This window comes from Dicentrarchus labrax, unplaced genomic scaffold (genome assembly GCF_905237075.1).
Source record: "Dicentrarchus labrax unplaced genomic scaffold, dlabrax2021, whole genome shotgun sequence".
Classification (NCBI taxonomy): Eukaryota; Metazoa; Chordata; class Actinopteri; family Moronidae; genus Dicentrarchus; species Dicentrarchus labrax.
The window spans coordinates 9,711,599-9,739,408 of record NW_026136704.1 but is presented as its reverse complement, the minus strand read 5'-3'; the positions used below and the strand labels follow the sequence as shown (position 1 = coordinate 9,739,408).

General features: G+C 41.1%; 2 protein-coding genes across 2 annotated transcripts in view; both read right to left on the bottom strand.

Moving 5' to 3' along the window:
- The window catches only part of numbl (NUMB like endocytic adaptor protein), a 57,981-nt gene extending 47,314 nt beyond the window's left edge, over positions 1-10,667 (bottom strand). The window contains exons 1-2 of the mRNA XM_051396628.1: positions 10,580-10,667; positions 10,256-10,434 (exon numbers count right to left, since the gene is read on the bottom strand). The gene's annotated coding sequence lies outside the window, so the exon portion shown is untranslated. The remainder of the gene's footprint in view (positions 1-10,255; positions 10,435-10,579) is intronic.
- A 1,998-nt stretch (positions 10,668-12,665) lies between these two features.
- Positions 12,666-27,246, bottom strand: coq8b (coenzyme Q8B). Its single transcript, XM_051397240.1, has 17 exons — positions 27,153-27,246; positions 22,689-22,882; positions 21,647-21,803; positions 21,278-21,356; positions 20,899-20,908; positions 19,941-20,007; positions 18,577-18,651; positions 18,062-18,181; positions 17,856-17,941; positions 17,478-17,618; positions 17,301-17,382; positions 16,492-16,585; positions 16,007-16,148; positions 15,361-15,468; positions 15,172-15,237; positions 14,821-14,907; positions 12,666-13,927 (listed from the first exon to the last, which is right to left on the bottom strand). Coding segments are annotated over exons 1-17 (1,815 nt in total). The 5' UTR covers positions 27,154-27,246; the 3' UTR covers positions 12,666-13,621.
- Positions 27,247-27,810: the final 564 nt, after the last annotated feature.

Below are 27,810 nucleotides of genomic sequence, written 5' to 3'. Positions count from 1 at the left end.
TCTTCCCACTGCCAAAGGAGAAACAGATTGACTTATTAGGCTATTTCAGTGAAACTAAGTAAATAACATTAACCTCAGAACAACCACAATCTGGAGAGAACAGTGTGAGAACTCTGCAGTCCCTTTTCCTCAGAGTGGGAAGTTAAAGGAGTACTTAAACAACGTGGGAAATATGGCCTTGCAGAGAAATAGATGAGACAATATTTCAATCTTATATATTTATATCCATCAAATATACAGCTACAGCCAGCAGCTGATTAACTTAGCTTGGCTTAGCTATCACTGCCTCCGCTTCCAGCACATATTCGCCCCGTAAAAGCCACTCACACGTCATTATTTGTGTCGTTACTGTTTGTTATGTAACGTGTTAATTATATGGTGAGCTTAAGAGGTGCTGGTTTAATTATGAAGCTACAACCAGGAGACGGTTAGCTTAGCCGAGCACAAAGACCTAGCCTGGCGCTGTCCACAACTTTTCGGTTTAACACAGTTTTTTAAACAAATACATTTTAATTAATGAGCTTTCAAAGTGTTAGGTGGATTTTGTAAACTTCAGACAGAGCCAAGCTAGCAGTTTTCCTCCATTTCCAGTCTCTGTTATACGCTAAGCTAACCGGCTACAGGCTGTATCTTTATGTGGTATCAATCTTTTTCATCTCTTATCAAGCTAATTAACTTGTAGCTTAAATTACACTCTGCCTCGTCTCAGCACATAAACCGGGAACTTCTGGTGGATTGAGGATAATATCAGGCCATACATGTCTTTGTAATTAACTAATAAACATCATCCTTATGTTTTATTATCTCTTCCAGGGAACAAACCCACTTAAAATCCTTTGCCCCTCATTTCTGTGTGTGAATCTTAGACACCATGTAACAATAGTATCAATAGGCTAAATCTGTGGAAGTAAACACTCAAGAAAGAAAAAGAAAATGGAATTATATTCAACGAGTAAAATAAAAACAAAAACAGGTGGCAGTAGTGCCATAATGTCATGTAGCATTGTAAACCATCTGACAGTTCCCACTGGTTGCTGTCAGTTCATGGCATGAGGTAATAAACTTGGGCCGCAATAATTTCACTCTCTGGAGTTTGTCCAAGTAAGTAGGAGAGTTTCTGAATGGCAAAAAAAACTTCTGTTCAGGATTCAGTCTTTGCACATTTTGGTTATGCTTGGGTTGCATTTAAAGGCCTGCAGTAATTCTGTCTACGTTTCCACCGTGTTTTCCCATACATTCGTCCTATTAGCCGCGAGTGCCTAAGATAATACATGACTGGCCAGCTATACAGACTGGAAAGGCCCTGGCTTGAGTGGTTGGATGATTTACATGCATTCTGGGTGGCTGACTCGCCGCAGACAAACCCTGAATCCTTACTGGGCTTTCTGGGCTTACTGGGTGGACCGGCTACTCATCTTCCTACAGTGCAGACAGACAAAGACAGGTCTGTTCCTCTGGGAGCCAGCAGGCAGCGACTGCCACTTCCCCTGACCGGGAGAGGCAGACAGAGGGAAGGAGGGAAAGTGAGATAGATGAAGAAATGGATGTTTTCGAGAGGAAAAGGGGAGGACTGAGAAAGATAAAGAGCAGAACAGAAAAGACAGAGGGAGCTTTTTAACAACTGAGGGCTGAGAGGAAATGGGAGAAAAACAGGGAGGATTCTAAAAAGTTAGGGGGTAGAAAAAAGAGCGCAATGTGGAGAAAAGGTCTGCAGGTCAGGTACTGTCTAATAGCTGTATATAGTCCAATGTGGTTCTGGTGTAATGACCTAAAATCAATCAACATGTTGCTTTCTATTGCCCTTTTCACAAAGTATTTGCCTCACAGCCGGCACTGCCTATGCAGTCAAGACAGGAACAATCCACTCTAAATGCTAACACTATCAACAATCTCCACGGTTGTTTCTTTTTTCATCATGACCGTGGCATTTTACTGCAGCTCGCCCGCGAAACAAGACACCTCTTCCTCTTCCCCTCCCTCCACCCCCCCATCCCCCCTTTCATCTCTCCCTCCCTCTGCTCTGTCCACCTCTCCTGCACCTACAATGGCTCCTCACCTCTTTCCTCTTGGCCTCTATCCTCATCCATCTGCCCCAGCAAATAGCTGCTGTCATGTGAAAACCAGTTTGGATTATCTGGACTCATTTTCCAGACTTCTCCCTTGTTAAAATGCTGTTAATTGTGTTTTCTTTAGTCTTTAATTTAATTCTCTTTTGAAAACCTTGGTAGCAGACAATATGTGGGCCAGCTTATTCCACATAATTTCAAGCAAATAAACACTCTTTCACAAACTGAACAGCTTGAGATGATCATGTAGGATTGTGAGACCCGTGCAGGAGGATATTTTATGTTGTAAACACACCCAATATCGCCATTCAAAGTTGAAAGTAACAAAGCTTGTGCTATTTAGAAGCTACTTTTAGCCACAAAAAAGTCTATACTGCCTGTTTTTGTACTAATATTTGTTTGTGACCCACATATACAATGCCACTGCACATTACTGAACTGTAACTTAAGAAAAGTCAAATACTTTTCAGAAACATTCATAGAAACTTCTTAAAGTAGGCTACATTTCCAAAACTATTGTTAAGGGCGAGATGAACCATATCAAAGTTGATTTTAGCAAAACATTGTGATGTGGTTTCTAATGAGTGCAAGCCTCTAATATCTTAATAGGGACTTACAGTAAAGTCTGTCTATGGTACTCAGCAGTGACCTTACACTACTTAATGGCATTTTTATCTTGTGTAGCATCACTATAATGTACTTTTAGGGATTTACAATATGTCTGTGGTTCTCACTACACTGGCTTCTTTTAAATCTCATATTGCTAATCAGTTTTTGTAATCTCATATAGGCCTATGTTATGGCAGGATATTACCGTAAAATCTCTGTACTAGGCTATGGTTTATTTATTTTTAAGGGTTTTTTTGTATTCTTCCACCGTTCTTCTGGATATTTTTATCCTTCTCATGTGTATCATGAGGATTACTACGCCTTGTTTTTCATGAGGGATCATTTCCATCTCCATCCTCTCTTCTTCATGATCATGATGCCAACAGCTGGGAGAGTGGGCCACATCTGGCACGCAGCTGGCCACCATAGAAAGACAAGCAGAGGGATGGGACTGAGAGGAGAGCATGAGAAAAGAGGGGAGGAGTAGTAAAGGGCGATCTGATGAGTAGATCTATACAAGGTATATTAAAGGCCGGGATGGGAGGAGGAGCAGATGGGGAAAAAGACACTATGAAACAAGCTGGATGAAAAAAGTAAACATGAAGAGAACAGCACAGAGAAGAAAAGAGTAAGAAAAAAAAGACAACAAGAAAGGAAAAGAGACAGAAACCAAGACTGATAGACTGATGGAGGCAGAAAGAGAACAGAGAGAGAGGAGTACAGTCATGTGGAGTCAGATGCTCCTAATCAGCTGCGTTGCTGTCAGAGCTCTTCGCCATAGCAACCATGAGTCATAGCACCGGTAAACAGAGAGAATGTTTTATATACCGAAAGCCTCACTGGCACATTTACACATTTACAAGCATGCTGTATCAGGAGGTGAGCCACGAACTGGTTTGCACAGAGAATAATGCGTGCTATTTACACGAGGTATTCTCTCCTATGGCCAGTCAGTTTTTTGTACAGGTGGATTTATTACTGAGATTACAGTAAACTTTACAGGAGGAAGGTGTAGGAGTCTGTGAACAGAAACACAAAGGATCCCTTGTTTTCCCTGGCATCAGCAATGACTTTTATCAGGGGAGTCAATTCACCGATAGAATATAATATCAACTGTTACCAAAGCCAAAGAAAACAAACTACTCGTATACTACCTATTACAAAAGGAAAGCAATGACTGATGTCAACCATAGTTTTCTGAATTTCTTTGCTTCCTCTTTGCTCTCCATAACAAAAGACACAAACGACATGATCACATCAGGGCCACAAATCAAAACACCTGACTGATGGTCGTGAAGAAATAAAAGATAATTTAAAGTTCCTGCATTTATTAAACAATGTTAGCACTGCAATAACACATCCACTATCCCGCACTATGTCTCAAAGTTTATGGACTTTTTTTTCAGGTTGAAACACCTGTCACATATACAGGTGTGGAGAGATTTTGTCAGTTACGTGGATTCCATGAATTTGATTATTGAACAGGAACTTGGGGAGTAGCCTACTAATGTGTATGTGAAAAAAGTTATTTAAAGCCTGAAGCCTGCAAAGTCTGATTAATTTAAGTGATGTCACTATATATGCAGTAAGCTCAAATCAGTTTATTTATCAGTCTGGATGATTTGTACGTCTAGCTCTCATAAGCTCTTTTTAAATAACATTTCAATTTAAAAAAAAAAATTTTTAAAGTATTTTTTGGGGCTTTGCCTTTATGATAGAGACAGCTGAAGATAGACAGTAAAGGGGGACAGAGAGAAGGGAAGGCACGCAGCAAAGGGCTGCAAGTCGGATTCAAACCCTGGGCGCTACAGCAAAAGCTCAGTCTTGGTACATGGGTCGCCAGCTCTACCCACTGAGCTAACCGGGCACCCAATAACATTTCAATTTAATAAGTATTTAACAATATGCAAAAGAATACCAGAACAACCATGAGTTTGTTTGTTTACAGTTTACAGTCATGTTCCTTGACCTTTATATTGTCCAACCTTGTCATGTTTTGTCACAGGCATACCAGTGCATAAGCACACATTTACTTTACTTTATGACACTTGCACAAACACAGTATACACGTGTACCAAAACTGAAGTGCAGACATCTACCCGTTTTCTCTGGCGACTCATTCTTTTTTTAGCTGGTAACCCATGGCTGCTTTCCGACATAAACTGAAACTTGCCCCCTCGGTCTCTCTCTCTCTTTCTGTCTTAAACACACACAGACACACACAGCACATACAGAACTTGATTCCTATATGTGTTTCCCATATGAAGACTGCTATCAGCTGTCTTCCATCCTTCACTCTGTGTCTGGGTCTCAGACAAGCCTGTGGATTCATACAACACACACCGCACAGATGCATGCCATCAACCGTAAAAAAACGCTTTAAGTGTCAGCCCTCTCCTCCACCTCCTTCACTGCCACCTCTCTCTCTCTCTTTCTCTCTCTCTCTACTCTTCACACAGCACAGTGAATAGGCCCCTCTGTGCTCTGGAAGATTTAACTTGGGTTCTGTCTGTCACTAACAATCTCTCTCTCTCGGCGTCACTCTGAAATAGTGCAGCGGAGAAGCCAGCGTCATATTAAATAGTGTTTTTTTTCACACTGTGAGACTAAAGCTAAGCTGCACACACACCATACAGGCTTTGAATTATAACAGCATTATGAAAAGAGTGCAGTGGAAACTCATTGTGCGTGGGCTGTAGGTACTGTAAATAACACAAGATTAGAAACTAACAATGCCAGGCGTTCCTCAGATGCATTACAATGCAGACAGGCCATATGGGCTCATTTACCTCCATGTATAGATCAAATGGAGAATCCTGATTATGCAATCCTGATTTTTTTTAATCCAGGGGAAGTTGAAAGCATGTGTACTGTTTTGCAAGTATATCCTGCCATACTTTCCCACAGCTAAATGCAATCTAACTTGGTTCAAGAACATAATCTTCTGTCAGACACAAGGAATGGGGGCTCAGCCCGACACTTTAATACTACTTGTGAAACCTTACTCATTCACTTCCCCAGCTCAGTTTGGGTTGGAGGATTCATACTGGCAACATTCATGATCATCACTTCTTCACTTCTTTAAAAAGGAACAGTTCATCATCTCTATAGCTGTGTAAGTGTAAGTTTGTTAATTTATGTCAAATATTTGATTTCTTAAAGGAATAGCTTAGCTTATGCCGCATTCATTTGAGTTTTCGTAATTACCAGTTTCCGACTTGTAAATAGTATTCAAGTAGTAATTATGACTGGGAAACTGATTTCTCTGAAAGCTCTGATATATCAGACATGGCACTTAATAGTGAACCAAACAAACATGGACGCCTCACACCATCGTTCAATGTAACTGAACCTATATTTGCTGTTAAATTGTTAATGCCCACACAACCAACTCCATAACTATACAACAGTCTTGATGACAAGTTTCATGTGTCAGCAAGAAAGCTAATAAATATATCTCCCAAACTGTCAAACTATTCCTTTAATCCCAAATCTACCTTAGTCCCCGACCCAGCGGAGTAACAGAGTGAAGAGATGAGATGATAATTATCTGGCAATTCTGTCATTCTGCCACAGATCTCACACTGAGTCTATGTTAACCCTCCTCTGTAGGCAGTCAACACTTTTTGTAGGAATTATGCAAAGGCAGCACACCAGTGTGTTCACACAGCAGAAGGAGGTACAGGGTTAAAAACATTCTGTATTGGACACTCACGGTAGGTGCTAGGTGTAATTTGGGACAAACCATGAAAACAATCGACAAGCAGCTACCAAAGCAGTTGCTAAAAGCTTGGAAAAGGATATAGATCAAATCAGACCCAGAGGGAGGGATGTGGTAATTCAGGGGCTTGTTTTTTTCTTTTAGTTTTTACACACACGTCCCTCATCGAGTTGTTGCATCTGAGCGTTGACAGTTAAACAGGCTGAAATAGGTCATCACCAAAAAATAAATCAAAAGACCAATGGGACAAAAAATGCAACCCTGGCAACTCAAAGTGACAGTTATTAGTTGCGATGAGCGCTCGACTCGGAGCTGTGGCTGCCGAGAAAGACCCATTTCCACTTTCCTTGTTATCTGCAGAAAAACGCCACTGAAGCAAAGAAATAAACTGCTGATCACCAGGGAAAAACGTACACACACACACGCATGGTCAAACACGCAGAGAAAAACACAAATCGCTTCCTTCACACATGAGCGTCCACTAGACAGGCATTCTAATCCATCGCTCCAATCATTTATCAATCCAGATCAACACAATGCACGGCAGTGAGAGCACATCCAATGCACACAAACAGACACAAAGACCCAACAACAGGCCGATGTCTTTGCACTGTGAGCATGCCATTAGTGTGTGCCGTAATGGAACTATATGGGAGAAAGGAGTGGTTGCATTTAACTAGCCTCCAGGAATCAGATAACTCCACTCAGCACATACTGAAGGCACTTAGGCATCAGACAGCAGAGCTGGAAGAGTGTGTGTGAGAGAGAGTGAGAGGGAGGACAACGTGGACGTAAATGTTAGAAGACAAGTACATCTTCTGTGTCGCAGGTTCTGTGCAGACTGACATGATCACATCCAATGAGGAGGGGTGTCTCTGCCACAAACTAAAGACAGCGACCAGAGAACTAATGGTTTCCAGCGTCCCTGTTGGCAAATTCCCACCTTTCACTCTCCCTTCTGTTCGGTCCCTCTCTCCCTTGTCCTTTTGTATTGTCACCCTCTCTCCTGCCACCTCAATCTTTCTCTCTGCTTCTCCTAATTTCTGTTAGATTGCCTCTCCCTCGCCTCCTCAGCACCATTCTCTGTCACGAAAGCACTTCCTCTTCCCGCCACTCGTCTCTTTCCATCCCTCTTCACTTCAAATCTCATTATCGTATTCTATTTCTTTAATTAATCCCACCACCTGAAATAGAATTCTGTAGTCAATTTAAGGCTTTTGGTTTCATTCATTAACACCCACACACACACACACACACACACACACACACACACACACACACACACACACACACACACACGTATTACAAATGCACTGTATATGCAAGCACAGTACCAGCAGAACACTGTAAGTCCTCTAAACACTTTCAGCCAAAGTGCGACAGAGTAGTCAATACACCTCGGTGCAGCTATATACATAGCTTATAGTATAAATCCTAACTTTTTGTGCTTGTACTCTTTCTCCATAAAGGCTCAACGGTTCAAGATTTCAAGAAACAGCTGATTACGAACCGGGAATCCAGTCATAAATCAATAAAGGTTCCTCTAAACTGAACAAGCCCCTGACCTGCAGTCTAACAAAGTGTCCAGAGGTTTGTGTGACTTGCTCTGAGGAAGCACAGTGTGGCTACCGGCAGTAGCAGGGCCAGGGCTGGAAGTGGAGCCGCTTGTTTAGCAGACCCACCCTGACCAGCACAAAGGGGGGCAACGCCCTCCTCTGCCACCAGCCAACCTAGACAGCACCCTGATTGGCCAGCTGGATGACCTTTGATCCCTGTTGTATTGTGGTCTCAGCTGCGCCAACCCTCCCCCTTGTGTGTGTGTGTGTGTGTGTGTGTGTGTGTGTGTGTGTGTGTGTGTGTGTGTGTGTGCACGCATGTGTGTGTGAGTGGACAACAAAAGGCAGCCAAGTCCTAATGCAGCAATCAGAGCAGTGGAAGAGGGGAAATGGTCTAAGGGGAAATGGAGAGTGTGTATGTGTGTGTCCCGCTGTGTAGATTGAGGTGGTGTAATTATGTTCTAGTTGTGATGACTGAGTTGCAACAGAGATTAGCCACATCAGAGTCCATTTGTATCCAAATGGTTTGGACTTTGGAAATTCTAGCACCTCTATCTTTCCTCTATCCCCAGCTCCAGGCCAAATCTAGCCTCCCTCTAGCCCAAGTTCTGGACCAAACATTGCCTTCCCTTAGCCGCACCCCTTGATCAAACCTAGCCTTTCACTGGCCCCAGCTCCAGCTCAAGACAAAACCTTTCTGTATATCTAACCCATACTTTGGACCAAATCTAGTCTGTTTAGCCCAGATCAAACATACCCTTCATCTAGCCCTTAGCACCACACCAGGCCTGTCCTCTCACAAGCCATAGGTATGGAATAAACCTAGCCTTCCTTTAGACCCATGCATTCTCCCCCAACCAAATCTAGCCCACTTCTAGTCCAAGCTTTGGCCTCAGCAATAGATGAATGTAGCTCAATCCCCAATTTTTAGTCTACTCTTAGCCAACCACTAGCCCCAGCTCTAGACCAAACCTAGCCTTCATTTAACCCAAGTTCTAGACCAAAGCTGCCCTTAAGGGAGCTCATGCTCCAGACCAAACCTAGCCATCCTCCAGCCTAATCAAGCCAAATTTAGTTCTTCACTAACCCCGATCCTGGGTCAAACCCGGGAGCTGTCTGTGCAGGTGGTCTAGGGCTTGTGGGCTGAGACACCGTGAGCCCTGTACCTACTCTCTTAATACATCCCATATGACTCTCTCTCTCTCTCTTTCTCAGAGGCAGTGGGTCAGGGTAGACCACCCCCTAACAGCATGACTGGCTGTCTGAGGAATGCCATGTCATGGAACAGATGGAGCTCCACAGACAATAGAGCCGCATGCACTTAGCGGGCCTGTATAGGAAGGCATGTGCCAAGTGTGTAAGGGAGTGTGTGCATTACAGCCGCAGTCTCTAAGTCATTTGAATGCCCTTCCTTTTTTTTTTTTTTTTTTGCTCTTCACCAGTTCTATGAATCCCCCATTCATGTCAGGAAACAAGAAGTGTGGGAGAGATCACAGGAATCTGTAGCACTTTTTCCAACAAAGAATAAGCCCCTGAACAAGTTTATAAATGATGCAACCAAGCCCGGAAGACACAACTGACCTCACAGCATGATGCAATGGAGAGAGACATGCACAGTGCTGCAGACAGGTAGAATTATGATCATACATATTCAAACTCAGGGCGCGTGTTTCAACTGCGGCCATGCTGTTCCTGGAGAAAATACCTGACAACCTATGAACAAATAATTACCCAGCAATCAATGTGACTCTTTACAGCTCAATCGATATCACATTATCTCATTCCCACGCCAATAATGACGTAATAACCCACATTCCTGGCAATAGTCGGTGTCGTAAGCTTATAATAAGGAGCTATATTTCAATAGCAGGCCTATAAAGTTACAGCTTTATTTAACACTATGGCATCACTGGAGTATTCCTAGAAGATAATCCACATCCGTGTGCCGGTAGTTTTGTGGAAGAGCCGATCAGAGTCCTGCTAGAATATACTTATTCCTCTTTCGTTATGGATCAGGGATGTAAACCTGCTATCAAAGGCTGGAGCTGCCACATTTCATTCATTTCACATATTAAGGGCCCGGTGGGCGAGATCCGTATCCAAACGCGTTGTTGCAGTTGTATCCAAACATTAGAATTAACCCCGCAACTCACAGATCAAGGATCCAACGTCGTTTTGAGAGGATCGTGCGCTCCTTGATCGCGGATTCATTCATTATAAAGACATTTACCGGGGTCTCCACATTACCCTGGAAGTGTCAGTAAACAGGGATGCCAGACCGGACGGGAGACCAGTGAACTCACCCAAGAGAACGACGGATGATCGGCTCCCCGCTCCTCCTCTGTATAAATCCAGGACCCCGGACAGAAAGATATTATACACGAGAATTATCTGCAGATGGCAAAAATTCACAAAATGTTCTTCATCCGCGCTGTGAAAGCGATGTGTGGAGGCGATGTGGAGCCGTAGATCAACCTGGTCGCTGCACACACACACACACACACACACACACACACACACACAAACACAAAATAAAAAGGTTCACAACAGCGATTCAAGGGAGATTTCGGTGGAATTGGTGTATCTGTAGTAATCTCGGATGCTTTGGTTGTTAACTGTGCACTTACTGGGCTGCTTCCTCCGGCTCCACCCGCTAACCCAGCCTTCCCAGTGCGCCCATTGGCACAGGCGGCCGGACATGCAAATCCACTCTCCCCATTGATGTTTTCCAGAAGAGAAAAAAATAAAACAGCAGGGTCTCTGTTTCAGTCGCTCCACTGCGCCACCGTGCGGAGGCTTAGCTCCTGTGGTAGTGAGTTACTCCAGCCATCCCTGTGGGGAAATAGCAGCTACTGGCTGAACAACAACAGGGAGCTTACAGGGAACAGGTGCCTTGCTCAAGGGTACTTTGCCAGGTCAGATGCCGCTGTGGACTTGAACTCAAGTCCTTAGGCCATTACAGTGAGCAGGACGACTTTTACACAGGCTGAATGCATTCAATAAACAATAATGGAATAAAGCCAAGCTCTTTATGGTTCAGTCTTGAGTCAGTGTCCAGTTTGGATATCACTTTACATTGAAGGTATGAATATAAAGGAGTTATTTTATTTTATTTGCATTGTTCATATTTAATTTATTCAATAAACTGTCAATAATATTCACTGTTAATGTTTCTTCCCAACAGAGGCCAAGGGTATATTGATTCAGAGATGTTGTTTCAAAAGCCATCAAGCACACTGAAGAATAAAATTGTTTGGGGGATTTTTTGCTCTGAATCTAGTCAAATTTAAAGTTTCCTTTTTTTAGTTTGATACTAGAAGACTGTTAGAAGGAAAGTTTCTCTGTGCTCACCTTGAATCTCACTTTAGGACGTGTATGTACAAGCAGGATCTTGTGACATCACAAGTAGCCTGGAAGCCAGTCACGTTCCAGTATGCAACTTACACAGGTGTGCTGTGGAAACTTGAAACCTTTAGGTCACCTCTTCTGAGAATGGACTTTTCAGAGAAGTAGGAGACATCCTGTGTCCAGCAGTTGGAAAAGACAGCCCTGTTGATACATGTCAAAGTGAAACTAGATGAACTTAAAAGGTAATCAAATAAAATGAAAAATGAAAAACAAGCAAACATAAGGTTACTATTACCAGTAATCATCATAATAGCTGAAGAGAGAAAACACACAGTAAAGCTGTAATATAATTAAGCCAGTTCAGCCTATATAATATAATCAGTAAAAGCCTACTGTGCAGAGAGACTTACGGTCCCTTAATGTTCACACTGTGGTCTCCAGTAGATTCTAACTCTGACAACATCACATTATTTTTCATTCAGCAACACTCACAATTAAACCATAGAGGTTTCTGTAAAACATAATGTAAACACAGTCATTCCCCCAGAATGTGTCTCCTGATATGCACCATGCGTTAACTTCATAAATTAACTGGTCCTGGTAGAAATAAAGAACCCCTCACCATTTCAGTGTTAGCCCTAATGAAATGTCTTGAGACTGGGACCAAAAAGAGCTTTTTCTCCTCCAATAAACTGCAGCCAGCTGCTCCTCACACGCAGAGAAACGCTCCAACTTTCCATTGCGTGAAACTACAAGAGAAGAATGTGCTTTTTCTTCTCTCAACATGTGCTGCAGTTATTAACTGTGGCCGATTCCCAAACTCTGAAAAATAAACAGTAATTTTGATGTAGTGTATCAGAGCCAGCCTCACTGTAGGAACAGCTCAGCAGCTGTACTATACAGGATGTAACAGAGCTCAGAGGGACACTCACAGCAAGTGCTAATGGAGGTACAGTAAAAGGCTGCATCTTTCTCCATCAGGTTTATACGATGTCAGTGAAAGCCTCACATCCCAGCTACTGTGGTGTGAACAATAACATTTAGCGAGCAGCCTGCAGACAGTTCTGTAGGGCTGTGACAGCTTGACTGAGGAAAAATAGGCAGCCATGACACAAAAATAGACCCATCAATGCCACCGTTAACTTAAGTCTTACATTTTGTGAGCCAAAAATATTGTACCATGATGCTTTAACGGTCAATACAAGAACTGTGTAGGTGGAGAACGAGGTCAAACATGGCCTCCGGTCAATGATGTTTCCCAAAGAGGACCAAAACTGAAATGGAAAGATCAATACAGAGTGAAGAAAGTCTTTGGCTTATAGCCTCTTCTTGACACCTGCCAATAAAGCTCAATTGTGATACAAATAAATCTTTCTCATATTTTATTTCATAAAAAGCACACAGCACACTGCCTTGTAGGTTACAGTACACATACCTCATAAAGGAACAATAAAAAGGACAGTATTTCACTTGATGTTGTTTTATGTCAATATATTTTATAATGCAAGGCCATTACTCACTGGGACTCCATTAGACTGTCTTCCCTAATTCCTCTGATAATCTGCTCGTATAGTCTGCCAGTCATCCCATTTAGGAGAAGGCTTCATTCGCCAACTCATCATGCAACAGCACACAAAGTCCTTCTAACAAAAGAACACACTTGGCAGGATCAGTTAGGCAATGCAGGGCTTATTATGTGTCCTTAAGACAGAAGATACCCATTCTCTTAGAAATATGTTGGACCTTGCTGTCAGAGTGGATTCATTTTAGCCAGAAGCACACAGAGGGAATATTCATCTTTCCTGTTCATAAAAGCTGTCTTGAATGAACAGCAGCAGTGTGTAGTGTTTGCTGTGACAGAGAGATGTAACCATTTAGCCAATATGATCATTCACACACACCCAAAATCAATTAAATAATCTTCAATTAATAAAGAATTAATCAGTAATAAACCCATTTGGGGTTCAGCATAATATTTGTTATGACACGACTATCTGTCTCTTTGTCGAAGTGATGAAAAGTATTCGTGTGTGTGAGAGTCGAGCCCCAATGGGTGACATGTTGGGGTGGGGTCGTCCAGTCATTACACCCTCACACTGATGGACTGTAGCACTGAAAGGAGACAGGCATAGAGAGTCAAGCACATCCATGGTCCTCATTGGAGCACGTTGTCATAGTTACATATTGACATAGTGTAAAGTCTTATGTACGTCTGATCCCACATCTCCACTGGAAGACTCCATCTTTTCTGTCCCTTTACTTAGCAGCCCACTCTGAAAAAGTCCTATGAAGATTTAGGTATTAAACTAGTCCCTGAGGGTCTAAGCAGTGGCCTGTGCTGCCTGAGCCGCCTGCCTCCTCTGGTTGTAGTTGTTGTACACATCCATGAACATGTCCCTGCACGGCATGCGAGCGCTCAGTTTGGAGCAGATGAGGAAGGAGCCGGCCATCTTGCGGTGCAGGGAGTACGTCTCCTCGGGTGGAGGGGTGAGGCGGTGGCGTAGCATGACGGGGAAGAGGCTCTGGATGCGCTGGGTGGTGCTCTGGGTGCCGAAGTCGAAGGGCTCCGCAGACGCGAAGGCTTCACCGAGGATCATCACCGCCTCCACGTGGGCATCCGCAAAGGCCTGGTAGGGAGCATGGAGAGGTGTTATAAAGGCTGTCTGTGTGCATGATAATCAACTGAACTAAGATTTCAATATAGAAGCTGACAGCTGTAAAGTAGAATTTTTTGTAAAAAACAAAAACAAAATTAATCGTTCTTTCACTCTCTTTAAAGCCCTTTTAAAGTCATTTTACATTGCAGAACATGGGAGTTGCTGGCCTACCGCTGCCTCCACTGGTTGTTCGTTATTGTGTGACTTTATAAGAATCTGAGCCTGTCAGTTGCATATACAAGCACTTCTAGTGGGCGTACTTTGACGGTGTGCAATTCCCCCGGAGGATTACGTTGCAGTTTCTCTTTCAGTTGCATTTTTGAGTGCTTGAAGAAATGCTTACTGGAGATGTTATAACCTGAAGTGCACGTTATGTCTTATGTAGCCATACTGTATATACAACTTTATGGTATATGTACACATTTTCATGTCGAAAACTTAGAATAAATTGGGTTTTTTATGTGTTCTCCCTTTTCTGGCTATTGTCCTCTATACAGTCACATTTGATATAATACTAGGATTAAGATTTAAGATAAGGCAAACACGCAGAATAAAAACCACACTGTGCATAGTTCATCCAACAATTAACAACTTATTAAAGATATAATTCTTGTCAATTACAAAGTAAATCATTTTTATTTTAACTATTATTAGTTGGGCTGAAAACACCTCTTCAGCAAAGAAATATCCCCCAAAAAGAAAGATCAGGCACTATGACTGCAGGGAAAGCACATCAAGCACAGGGAGTGAGACTGAGGTAGAAAGAGACACAAATAAACAACAGAGAGAAGACAGAAGAGACAGAGGAGGATAAACCATGTTAAAAATAAATGAGCACAGCAGCAGAGACTAAAATACCTTACCTTGGCCTCGAAGCCTGTCAGGAATTTCAGGTCCTTCGATTTGGAAAGAACAGTGGCTCGATCACCAACAGAAGCTGCGTGCACCACCTGAACATGAGCACAAAATGATGATATGGATTTGGTAATCATGTTTATTTAAAGAGCTCCACTTTAAAGGTGCGGGTAGACTGAAGTAGCTGCAAGTTAGGGAATGTGTGCACACGTGTGTGTTACAGTGTGAGATCGTTTTTACCCGGCTGTTGCAAAATTTAGCCCAAGACACGAATTCTTAATTATTCACAGAAATCTTGTTGCATAAATCATGTTGTGTGATTCACTAGTGGGTGTCTTATAATTTTAGATTCATCATACCTGTATGTAGTCATCTGTGAAGGATTCTGGGTAGCTCCTGCACGCTCCAAAGTCCAACAGAACAATCTACGGACAAGATAAGTGTGTTATACATCTGTTGCATATGATGTTTTTCTTTGGTACAATTAAACATTTGGTCACCATGGCATCCCTTTCTGTGTTCATTTACAACTTCACTGCCAGGCTCACCTTGTTGGTGTCTGAGTTGTAGAAAAAGTTGGCCCAGTTTGGATCCGTCTGCATGAACCTAAACTCAAACACCTCCCTGAGACACAACTGGAGGATCTTGTAAGAGATCTGGAGACGGGGAAAGAGGAGAGGTTTGTGTTCACTGCCATGTTGTTATCAGAATCAGAATCAGAAATACTTTAATAATCCCAGGGGGAAATTACTTTACCATCATCAATGTGATATTTTCATGCTATAGCTCTTGTTAGAGCCAGACTGTGTCTATCAGCCATAGTGTCCTATGCAGCATTCTCACCATGGCCCTTAAGTAAAATGTCATTGACATTTTCTTTCACTTTACATATATTGACAGATTGCAGCACTTTTATTACTTGATACTGGTTTCCTGAGGTGATATAGCTTTGGTAAAGTAAAAACTAAATTGAGAATCACAACATAGTCCAATAACAATATTTGATAATGTCTATAACTGTGCAAATACCATTTAAACTACCAGCTCACCTTTGTTTTGTTCTTTGTTGTTTGTGTGTTTGAATTAGCCAAATTCCCTGACTCTCCCTGTCTCCAGCATACTCCTGACATTTCAGTGACATTGAGGAAGTTCAATGACAAATAGGATCAATGTGCCCGTTGAGTCAACTCATACCTCATTCCTGGTCTCCTGGTCCAGGTCTACGCAACAGTCCAGTGGGACTCCCTGAACGAGCTCCATGGCCAGCACCCTGCGGCCTGACAGCTCATCAATCACCTTGGGGACTTGAAAAAACTCATTTCCCTCCAACAGGGACCTGGAGGCCACACACGGAAAAAGACAATACAGACAACCCATCGTGATATATCTGGAGTCAGTTATCAAATGTGCACGTAACAACAGTCAACAAAGACTAAATATTGTGACTTAACCTGATGTTGTTGTCAGTATAAAAGTAAACAAAACCAAATCTTTAAAAAACTTTTAAAAAGTAAACTAAAGGGTTATACGTGTATTTAGTGAAACTTGATCGAGAGTAACCATCCAGAAATTTAACAGCTAACCTGGTTTCTGTTCTGCGCAGTTAAATGGTGCGTAAAGGCTCACCAAAGGGCTTCAGTGTAGGAGGCTTTATGGTTAAATACGCCACATAAACTTACCTGAACTTCTTGGCACACTCTGCTTCCCTCTTGTAGTCACACTCCCATGCCAGCTCTCTCTGAAGAACCTCTAAGCTGCTGTCTGCAAACAGACCTGTGGAAAAATAAATGGTGTAAAACTCAGCGGGAAAAAACTACAGAAAACATACACTCAGTTTTAAACACAACAATATAATATGTGCAAATGAGCAAACTATCCCTATAGTGTATATTGGGACTACAGTGTGTGCACAACTAGATACCACGTAAAACAGTAATCATTAGTTAACGATAAATAGCTTAATATTATTTCAACTGATGTTAAACATGTAGGCTTAGGGATAAAAAGGAAACAAGTAACATCTTTATAAATGATGCAGATGTCCCCATTGTCACCCAGCAACAAACGTGTCACCCAGTTTTGACCTGAAACTACAGCACCACCCCCTGGCTATAAACTGTAATAGTGAAATTAGTTGAATGAAAGAGAACACAACAGAAACAAATCGGCATCTATAATTACCCCCCAACTTAATGATGGGGGACAGTCCAAGAGGGATAACAGCTATGTTTTTTCTTAGAATTTGTATTTCTTATCCTCAATATGTTTAAATTCTGCATCATAAAGCAGAAACTAAATAAGACTTTTTCAGGCCAACTCCTGCTGAGAAATTTAAATCAGATCATTTAACATTAAATATGCTAACTGTCTGAGCCTTTCATGTGTAAATATATGCATCAGACTTCAAAGAAATAGCTAATTTTACTGAGCAGAAGTCTTGAGTGGACAAACAACCACAAAAAAACAACAACACTGATGTAATTGTTACCTTCTGGCAGGACCACGCTCATTTTCAGAACTGACATGAGGTTGTTTATGTCGCTGTGGATGCTCTCTGCCACTCCGGGGTACTGGGAGGAATATGGGAATAACAGATAAAATCAATGCAGCCAGACAAAAGACTGTGAGGCTGTGAGGGAGACAGAAATAGAGTGTCTTTCAATACCTGGATCTTCATGGCGATTTCTCTACCGTCTTTTAACACCCCGTGATGCACCTGGCCGATGGATGCTGCTGCAAACGGTTTTTCCTCAAAGGACGATAGCTTCTCTCGCCAGCCTGGCCCCAGTTCCTCCTCCAGAACTTTCTACACAATCAGACCCGCATGAAAAAGGTTTTTACTCTAAGACCAGCCTTAAGAACATGGATCTGACCTTCCGAATCTACACACATTAAGCTGCACTTGGTGAAACTATCTTTACTGTAATCTCATCTTGTCAGAATAACACACTGCAGCTCTTTTCCGTTAAGGTTTTTGATACTAATTACTGCTAGTCCACAAAATATCTAGGTGTCAGGGACAGGAGGGTCAGTTCATGCCTACATTCATCTGCCAGGCAGGCATGAAGTCTGCGCTCTGTCGGACCCTTTCAAAGATCTTCTGCAACTGGGGGTTGATGAAGGAGTTGTCTGAAGAAAAAATAAGAAGTTGTCAGAAAAAAAAAAAAACACTTTCACTGCCTAGGAATCTAGTGACAGTGAGGACGTATGAACACCATTTTGCAGTGATGCTGTTGCTACAGTGCGTACCTTGAATACTAAGCATCTGTCCTATCTTGAGTGCGGCCCCACGGACCTTGCACAGCGTGTTGACTATTCTCTCAGCATTGGCCTCTGACAGGAGAGGAGAGTCTAACAGGGCACCCATTTCTACAAAACAGACACACACACAGAAGGATTATTTGCAGTGATAACACAACATATTAGAGGTACAATGGCAAAAACAAGAGTCATTTGTCTTAGCAATTATCTTCAAGCTCCAGCCCCCACTAGCTAACTGTAGAGAGCAGTGTATAAAAACTGACAGTGGTACATCATTAAACACTGTTCCTTTAACACATGTTGAAGCCTCTCTTTAAGTTCTTGTTAACAGGTTTGATTTAATGCCTGGCCACTGTCTGGCAGGTGCTGACACATGAGAAACTTCTCCAGGGCCGACCAGCTGTCCATCTGTCTGCTGGATCTGCCAAGTGTGCACTGGACCAAAAGCTATTTTACAGGATGGGAGGAGAGACCAACAGGAGTGACTAGAAGGATATTTTTACCTCCTTTTTGTTTGCCTCCAAATGACTGTTTCGCCACTTCTGCAATGGCACCGATCCCGAGTCCTACTGCCAGTCCTGCAGCGGAGAGGTGGAGATACAAGTGATTTTAAATGTAGGGCCACTTAACAGATGCTTGATGGAAGCACTGATCTGACACAGCCGCTGCTGCTTGTTCAAGACTGAAATCATATTTCCTGTCTCGTATCTTTTGCTAAATATTTTTGAAATTCTGACGCTTGAGAAATACTGCAAGTTAAAACACAAAGTTGCTGTTGAGAAAATTCAAAAGTATTTCCTGTTCTTTGTAAACACAGAAAGCACTTGGGACAATGCACACATTTTAAACCGTACAGTGAATGAAAAACAATTCCTGAAATATAAGGATAAAGACTTTCTAACAAATTTATATATTCTTAATGATTTCTAAGGGTATACAGCATAATTAGACTTTGTTCTATCATATTTAGCTATGAACCACTGATAATGCTGGAACATTTCAAATAAAATATAACCCATAGAGCTGTCTGTTAGGTCATTAACCTCACCTTGTAATATGGGCTGTCAGTGTTGGCATAATAAAGATAAAACTATGGCAGTAATAATACTGCAGCATGCTGTATGTACTACATACTTTTTTCATTGACTTAATTTGCAGTATACTAGGCCAAGCTTAGTCGGTTACCAGTTTATAAAATCCACGGAAACAACAGCAGCGACAAGGGCTACTGTGTAGTATTCCCTTATGCAGAAAAAAATATATATAATTACAGGATTATCCCAAAGATGAACATTTACCTGAGAGATAGGTAGCGCCTATCTAACATGTGTAGCCCAGTCACAATTATGAATTGTTGTCCAGTTGTTGTGACCGCTGTAGATACAATAGATTACATAAGAGCAGTAATTCAAAACGCCTCTAAAAAACAACGGTAACCACTCCACCCCCTTGACACAGTAGGCGAGATACACTGGTCTAATGGATACTGGAGATTTTTTACAAATCAGTATTATTAGTATTTTTAGCATATTGCAGATTTTGCTTTTGTTTGTCAACTGTATACTACTATATACTACATTTTGGTCAAATCAGTACAAATCAGGTTTTGAATACAGCCTTTGTCTTGTAAATGGTCCCTTTATGACTGACTCTATGCTCTGTACTTCCTGTACTTGCAGACTGTAAGCTTGTGTGTTTCCTAAGCTAAAACATTTTAATGTACAAAGTTATTTGCCTTGCTGTGCTTGGAGCCATGTGGCAACCTGGAGTGGAACGAGAATGATTCTCTCTTGGACAACAGTGTGTTAACCTTGTGCGTTGCCAAATATGATGCACTCAAAAAACTATAAAGATATATTGTTCTTACCCCCAAAATTAACCAGCCTGCTGATTCTTGTGGCAGGCACCTTCCTCTCTTTGGCGCGGTCACTCAGCTGAGGGATGACAGATAGTAAAGACAATTAATATAATAAATGTATTAATATATTTATTTTAAATGGTTTCTTAAGATGGATTTGATGGTGGTTTAAACAAAAAAAAAAACTCTTCAGCTAGTGACCTTGAATTACATCACAAAAACCCACACACTGTATATGACACACATTACACAACATGACTCAACTCAAAATATGATCCTAGCACCTGTCTGTGTTTCATCTCCTGCAGATACCACTATGAATATATAACTACAGCACATTTACTCAACATATGTGCATCAGAGAAAAACTGCATTATTATCTGGCCTTGGTAAAAAAAGATTTTAAACAAATTCTGTTTGTCAATAAGCGTTTGTGACAACTAATCATTTCTGGATATGTATAATTACTTCACCATTTAAAGACTCACTTTCTAAGGCATTTGTTATGCATATTGCACCTCATCACCTGTATTAATGTAACATAAATATATACAGTTGTGCTCATAAGTTTACATACCCTGGCAGAATTTGTGATTTTTTTGGCAATTTTTCAGAATATGAATGATAGCTGAAAAACTTTTCTTTCACTCATGGTTAGTGGTTGGGTGAAGCCATTTATTGTCAAACAACTGTGTTTAATCTTTTTAAATCATAATGACAACAGAAACTACACAAATGACCCTGATCAAAGGTTTACATACCCTGAAAATTTTAAAAATTTTTTTTAATTTTTTTTTTAAAATTTAAAAAAGGTGGCTGTTTCAAGATGCAAACTTAAGTCTGCAGATGGAGTGCGTCGCCAGAAGAAAGCCATTACAGCAATGCCACAAAGCATCCTGCTACAATACACCAAACAGCACAGAGACAAGCCTCAAAACTTTGACCAAAATGATCTTTTGGCCACAACCTTCTGTCTGACAGGTCATTGAAAGAAATTCAGCGAAATACAGGAGGAAAATTTGCACTCATCAGCCCGGAAGCTGCGCATGGGACGAATTTGACCCTCCAAAAAAAAAAACAAACAAAAAAAAAAACCAAAAAAACCTGTCGTTGGCCTAGTAGTTTGTGACCTCAATATCATTGATGTCCTCAGGTGTGAGTCTGGCGACCACCGTGTGTAGTAAGAACTTGGGTATGTAAACTTTTGATCAGGGTCATTTGGGTAGTTTTGTTGTATTATGATTTAAAAAAAAACACAGTTTTTATAATAAATGGAAAAAAAATTTATATTATATTTCTGAAAAATAGTACCGGTGGAGCACAACGTATATATTAAATCAAATTACTGGGTCGTGTGGAGAAAGCGAGCACTCTGTCCGGGCCAGCCCGCTCCTGCAGGAGCTACCCCTGCGGGAGGATGAACTCCTGTGGCAGAGAGAGAAAAGAGAAATGTTCTATTAAATATATGACATGAACATGGTAGAACCATTATGTGACTGAAGTTTTAACATAGTGGCATGAATAAAAAAAAACATATGACAAAAATGTGACACGTGAGTTTTTTTGTATACTCTCTCCTATTGTCTTTGAAATAGTTCCAACACTGGAAAGGACCAATAGCATGAAAGTATTCTTATACAAAAAAACTCCTCTAGTGCCACAGACTTGGTGTACGTCACCTCCAGTAGATGTTAACAATCTGATATTGACAGTACCTGTTGCCTTTTCTGCTGCAGCTCCAGCTTCTGTCTGGCTTTGCTCTGGAGATTCAGGGGGGAACTCTGACCCCACAGCCCATTTGGCTGCCTCATCAGGGTCCATATTCTCCCAACCCTCCGCATCCGGAAACACGTCTTCTTTTATTGACTGCTGCTACAGACACAGCAAAGTAATTTGGGCAAAATTTACTACATGTGCATTAGGGATGCTCGATATTGGCTTTTCTGCCGATATCCGATGTTGTCCAACTCTCAGTTTCCGATACCGATATCACCCGATACCGATATATATAGGCTTTTTACACCAAAACTGTTGTTAGGTAACAACATAACATATCTCCTATTGTGGAATTAACACATTATGTCTAATTTTATTGTGATGCCCCACTGGACGCATACATAAATGCAACATGGCTTTCCAAATGTAAACACTGTGTGTGCAAAATAAGAGAACAACTTCAACTTTCATTGTATGAATACTGAAAAGAGCACTAATGCTAATCGTTAGCTTTGGTTAATGTGTTTAATTGTATTCTGCACCTGAAGGAGTGCTAATGTAAATTCTAAGCCAATTGTTAGTTTGGTTAAGGAACAGCTCATAGCAGCAGGGTAAAATATTTAAGGTGCATTGCACTTATTTTGTGTTAATATTAAAATCATTCAGCTTTAAATTGTTTGCTTGTTAGCCACGGTTAGCAACCAACCAGTCTAGCGTAGTTGTTGTTGTTGTTATACGTCATCTAGCGCGTGCCAGTAAACGTCCCATGCTGCGTTCATGCAGGCTCGGAAATGCTGAAGCCTACAGAACAAACATCGGTTATAAAAACCCGATACAGATAATTCCCGATATTACATTTTTTTAGTGAATATCGGAGGGCCGATAATATCGGACATCCCTAATGTGCATACAACTTGCATTTAACTGTTGTTTTTTTTCTATCAACTATTCTTTAAATTATTCAGTTGTGCACAGATAATGTCCATCACAAGTACCCAGAGCCCAAAGAGATGGATTCAAGGTTTATGCATGAATCCTTACCGCAGTGCTGCCGCCCATAAAGGTGCCCATCAGTCCTTCCACCACATCCTGAGCAACTTTGATCCCAGCCCCACCCTTTGACCCCAGGGTGGAGTTGCAGGCCATTAACCGGAGCTGTTCACCCTGGGTGGTGACCAGGGCAGACCCCACTTTACCGGCCCCACGCAGCACCTGCAGGACTTCTGATAGCATCACTTCAAACAGAGAGGTGGAGAGAGGAGGGAGTCAAGTTACACAGTGTAAGACTACTAAAAAGTAAAGCACCAGACACACCCACCACACTCTTTTACCTGAAATAAGCAAATGTTTAATACATCCATGAATATATTTCTAACATGACAGATGAGTGTAAACATTCTTGGGGCAAAAACTATGGAAGCGAATCGTGACCAAAATTTTAATTAAAATGCATTTGCAGAAATGCTTTTTCATTTTAAGAATGTGGCTGCATTATTTGACTCGTAAATAAAATAAGTAATCAATCATCCTGTTTTCATTTGCATTTTCTTCTTAACTGCACATTTTATGCCATCATCAAAAAGAAAACAAAGAGGAGATTGCTATTTAGTTTTCGTGGTCTGCCCCGCAAAATAGTGCCCACAATTCGAAAAAGGATTTGGTAATCTGAGCGGCGCAGGAGAGTGACGACAGTAGCCGCTCTTCTTCAGCTCCGGTAGAGGGCGGTGTGCACATTTGATATATGGACGCATGGAGTTAAAAAATCTGGAGTCAAACAAAAAAGTGGTAAAGTGTTAGATTTTGGGAGTTTATTCTCTCCATTTAACTACAGCTTGTGTTCAGGGTAACTCTTTGGCGGAGTAATATTTGGGTGTTCATTCACTGAGTGTTGAGGAGTCTGATTCACGCTCCTCTCAGCAGTCTGCACTTGGACTTCACCGTGACTCTTGAGCCAGGTAAAAGTGCGATTTTACTCCTCAAACTACCGTTATATTAGCCTTCTATCAGTATAATTACGGCACATTTGTATGTTTTGTCATAGACCTTTGCGAGGCCAAACTCGCTAGCTAACATTAGCCGTCAAAGTTAATGTTTGAACTTGTCGGACCACGCTTAAAATAAATTGATGGTGCCGCTCATTTTACTTGTTTGTACTTAGTGCATTGAATTAACATCATACTCGTCATTACTGATATTTCTTTGTGTATCTTAAGTTAACATTAGTTTCTTCTTCTGTTGATGTATACTGAACACGTTAAGTTTTTTCTCCTTAGTTGACTCGGCACGGCCAGGAGGACCGTAACTGACCCGAGAAAGGGACCAGCCAGATAGATAGATAGATAGTAGGGATGCTCGATATTGGCTTTTCTGCCGATACCCAATATTGTCCAACTCTCAATTTCCAATATCACCTGATACCGATATATGCAGGCTTTTTACACCAAAACTGTTGTTAGGTAACAACATAACATATCTCCTATTGTGGAATTAACACATTATGTCTAATTTTATTGTGATGCCCCACTGGATGCATACATAAATGCAACATGGCTTTCCAAATGTAAACACTATCTGTGCAAAATAAGAGAACAACTTCAACTTTCATTATATTAATACTGAAAAGAGCGCTAACGCTGATCGCTAGCTTTGGTTAATGTGTTTAATTGTATTCTGCACCTGAAGGAGTGCTAATGTAAATTCTAAACCAATTGTTAGTTTGGTTAAGGAACAGCTCACAGCAGGGTAAAATATTTAAGGTGCATTGCACTTCTTTTGTGTTAATATTAAAATCATTCAGCTTTAAATTGTTTGCTTGTTAGCCACAGTTAGCAACCAACCAGTCTGTGTAGTTGTTGTTGTTGTTATATATATAGTTCTGCTTAAGACAACAGCCGGATAGCTTGCACCGTGACTCTGTCTCCTGTTGGAGAGGCTGTTGTAACGTAAATGGCGGAGTCCTTCTGGATGTCAGTGAACGTGTTAGATACTTGTCAGAGACTTTTTTACAAGCTTAGAGGCTATCTCTCAGTCATTTCCGTTGTAAAGACATGACTGGGACCACTCAATATTATGCTAAGCATTAACAGCTACTACAAAGACTCTTTTGTTAGAGTGACAGTCCACATGTTGCTTTTATTACTGGTTAAATTATTATTTTTCCCTCAAGTGGTCAAGATGTTGTTGAAGGTACAACAAGGAAGGACAAAGAAGTTTGTGAAACTGGAAGAGATCAGCTTCTCAGATTTTATCAATGCAGGTAGGTGATGTACCTATGTTTTGTCTGATGTCATTAAAGGGGAAATAATTATTTAATAATGTGTTGAATGTTGTGCTTCAGTGCAGCAGAAGTTTCTCCTACCAGAAGATAAAGTGCTAAACATCGCAGATGAGTAGGGCATAGAGGTGGATGAGGATGTCTTTCCAGAACTTGCAACAGAAGCAATGCGTTTTGTTATCTCCACTGATGATGGTAAGGGGATTGTTTGTTTTTTTCAGTGATCAGTGTTATAGAGGCAACAGATCATCTGGTGAAACTTCTAAAGGTTTGTGAAGACAGTACGATCTAATTCCAAATATTGTGGTTCAGGCAACATTTTTTAAACTAAAGGCTTATATGTAGATGCTTGTCCTTGTGTTTCAGTCCTGCCAGAGCCTGGAGGATCACCTCATGACCACTGAAGGAAACCCTCAGCCATATCTTCTGGCCTCAGGGACCTCTAAAGCAAAGGTTTCCAGCTTATACATAGTCTTGGATAGAAAGCTTCTTCCATATCAGTCATGTACATCCTTGGGTGCATTTGATGAGTTGTCAAACTCATAAGTCCCACTTTGTTTTCAGTGTGAAATAAGATGATGCTCTGTCCAGTCTGTACACATTTTTGCAAACTACTCTGTACAACATTGATATAGGTACAACAGAAGAAACTCCAAGAGTCAAAGAGCTAAGAGCAAAGCTGTTGAACAAGCAGTAATTAGCTTATCCAGCAAAAATGCTCAGATGTTTCCTTTGTGCTTCATCCTTTGGTACAGTGTTACTTTTGTTGGGATGTACCCTGGGAAAAATTTGAGACTAAAATGTGGTCAAGTAGGATGTTGCTTGCAATTTTCAAGTTATTCTGGATTTAGAAGACACTTGATTAAGATACATGTTTCTAGTGATAACACCTGTGTGCCTCCTGAGACCCCCTCTAGCCATGACAGCCAACAGCACAATAATTCTCAGTGCTTAAATGATGAAACACCCTCTACTTCATCCCAAATTATTGAGGCAGGCCCTTCAGTGTCAACTCACAGCAAAGACATGTGCCTGATGTGTGATTCACATTTGTATGTCAGAGGGTTGTATTATTTAATGTATTAACATTAGCTATATGGAATTCACCCTTGTTTTTATGTACAGTTTTAACTCCACAAAATAATTTAAAAACCAACTCCCGGAAAAGAGTTACTTGAACTTTTCCCTGGAGTACATTTGATGGCCTCACATGTACACTCCAATGTAGCTGATTCTGTGGTCTGTCCTGGGATCATGGTCTCTGGCATGGACCAGTGGTCACAACCACTAGGTAGGTGCGCTAAAGACACTGGTCGCAACCAGTGGCACAGCGGTCATGACCAGTTTCTTACTGGCACAAAGGACTGGTCCTGACCACCTCCTATTAGGGGTGGGCGATATGGGCAAAAAATAATATCTCAATATTTTTTGGGATTTTGGCGATAACGATAATCTCCTCTTTGTTTTCTTTTTGATGATGGCATAAAATGTGCAGTTAAGAAGAAAATGCAAATGAAAACAGGATGATTGATTACTTATTTTATTTACGAGTCAGATAATGCAGCCACATTCTTAAAATGGAAAAGCATTTCTGCAAATGCATTTAAATTTTCAAATTTTACATTTCAAATTGAATTTTGGTATCTATTTGCTGGGGCATATTTTGAAAATTAAATCTCAAATGTCTTTTTCTTTTTCTTTTTCATTTTAATTAAGTAAAAGAATGAGCAGTCTTGAAGAAGAAAATCAAAATGCAAACAGGAGGATTGATTATTAATTTTATTTATGAGTCAAATAATGCAGCCACATTCTTAAAATGAAAAAGCATTTCAATTTAAATTTTGGTCACGATTCGCTTCCATAAGAAACACCCTGCTGCAAGATGGTTTAACCTTGGGTGTGACTGGATGCCCATGTTAGAAAACAGGCTAAGGTGTCATGAACACGTGTCGCCTACAGTAACGGTGCCACAGTGACCTGCAGTCTAGAAAATACAAATTTACAACACACATAAATAATAAAAGATAGGAACAAGTACATTACATACTCACGACTACATGAACGAGGTCGTGAGCTAGCTGCTGTATCATAGTGTAAAAACCATGTTGTGTAACGTCGGCAGCTTGTGACTGAAGCTTAGCTACCAAACACTTATACACAGGGTATATTCTTCCTTCTTAAAATACGTTATTGAATGAAACATCCTGCTTTTAAAAAATGAAGTGACTCACTTTTCCTAGCGTTGCGTTATCCAGGGTTTTTCTCGGAGACTGTCCTTTTCCACAACTACCCGGTTGGATGTTTTGCAACTGTACACAACCCGGAAGTTAAAATTTGACTGATTTGACCGAGCACCAACCACAGACCGAGATTTAATAAGTGGGCGGGACCCAGAGCTCAGTGTATTCCTTTAGCCAATAGCAGTGCAGTACAGAGATGATGGACGGGTAGAGCAGCACCATTGGTCCAGTTACAGTAAAGATGAGGCGGGCCTAAAAAGGAACAAGGTCTAATGAGAGTTAAGGGGGTGTTGTCTTTTTGGAGGACGCATACATACACGTGAAGCGAGGTACAGTTACCAAACAAGAGAGGGGAAGTACTGGACAGGTGTTTTCTAACAGGTAATGTGCAGTTACACATCTCAGCTACAATTCAGACATTATGTTCAAAACTCAGCAATACGAAAACACAGACTTAAACCAGAAATACAGACATCATATTACACAACACCAACTAATATAGCACTAGTATATATCCTGCAGCATGTTTGTGCATATTTTCCTCTTATTGTGAGAACCAAATGTTAAAAAGCTAATTATGTTTTAATTACAACTTGCTTGGAATATTTCATCTGGGGAAAAAAAACAGGATATTTATCAGATAATCACA

Excerpts from the sequence above, each read along its gene's own strand:
- coq8b (XM_051397240.1), bottom strand. Across the intron at positions 16,586-17,300 it reads GAGCGTGGTCCTGCCAGAAG|GTCTGTTTGCAGACAGCAGC; the intron begins GTAACAATTACA and ends ATTTTTCCACAG. Across the intron at positions 16,149-16,491 it reads GAGTGTGCCAAGAAGTTCAG|GTCCCTGTTGGAGGGAAATG; the intron begins GTAAGTTTATGT and ends TGTGGCCTCCAG.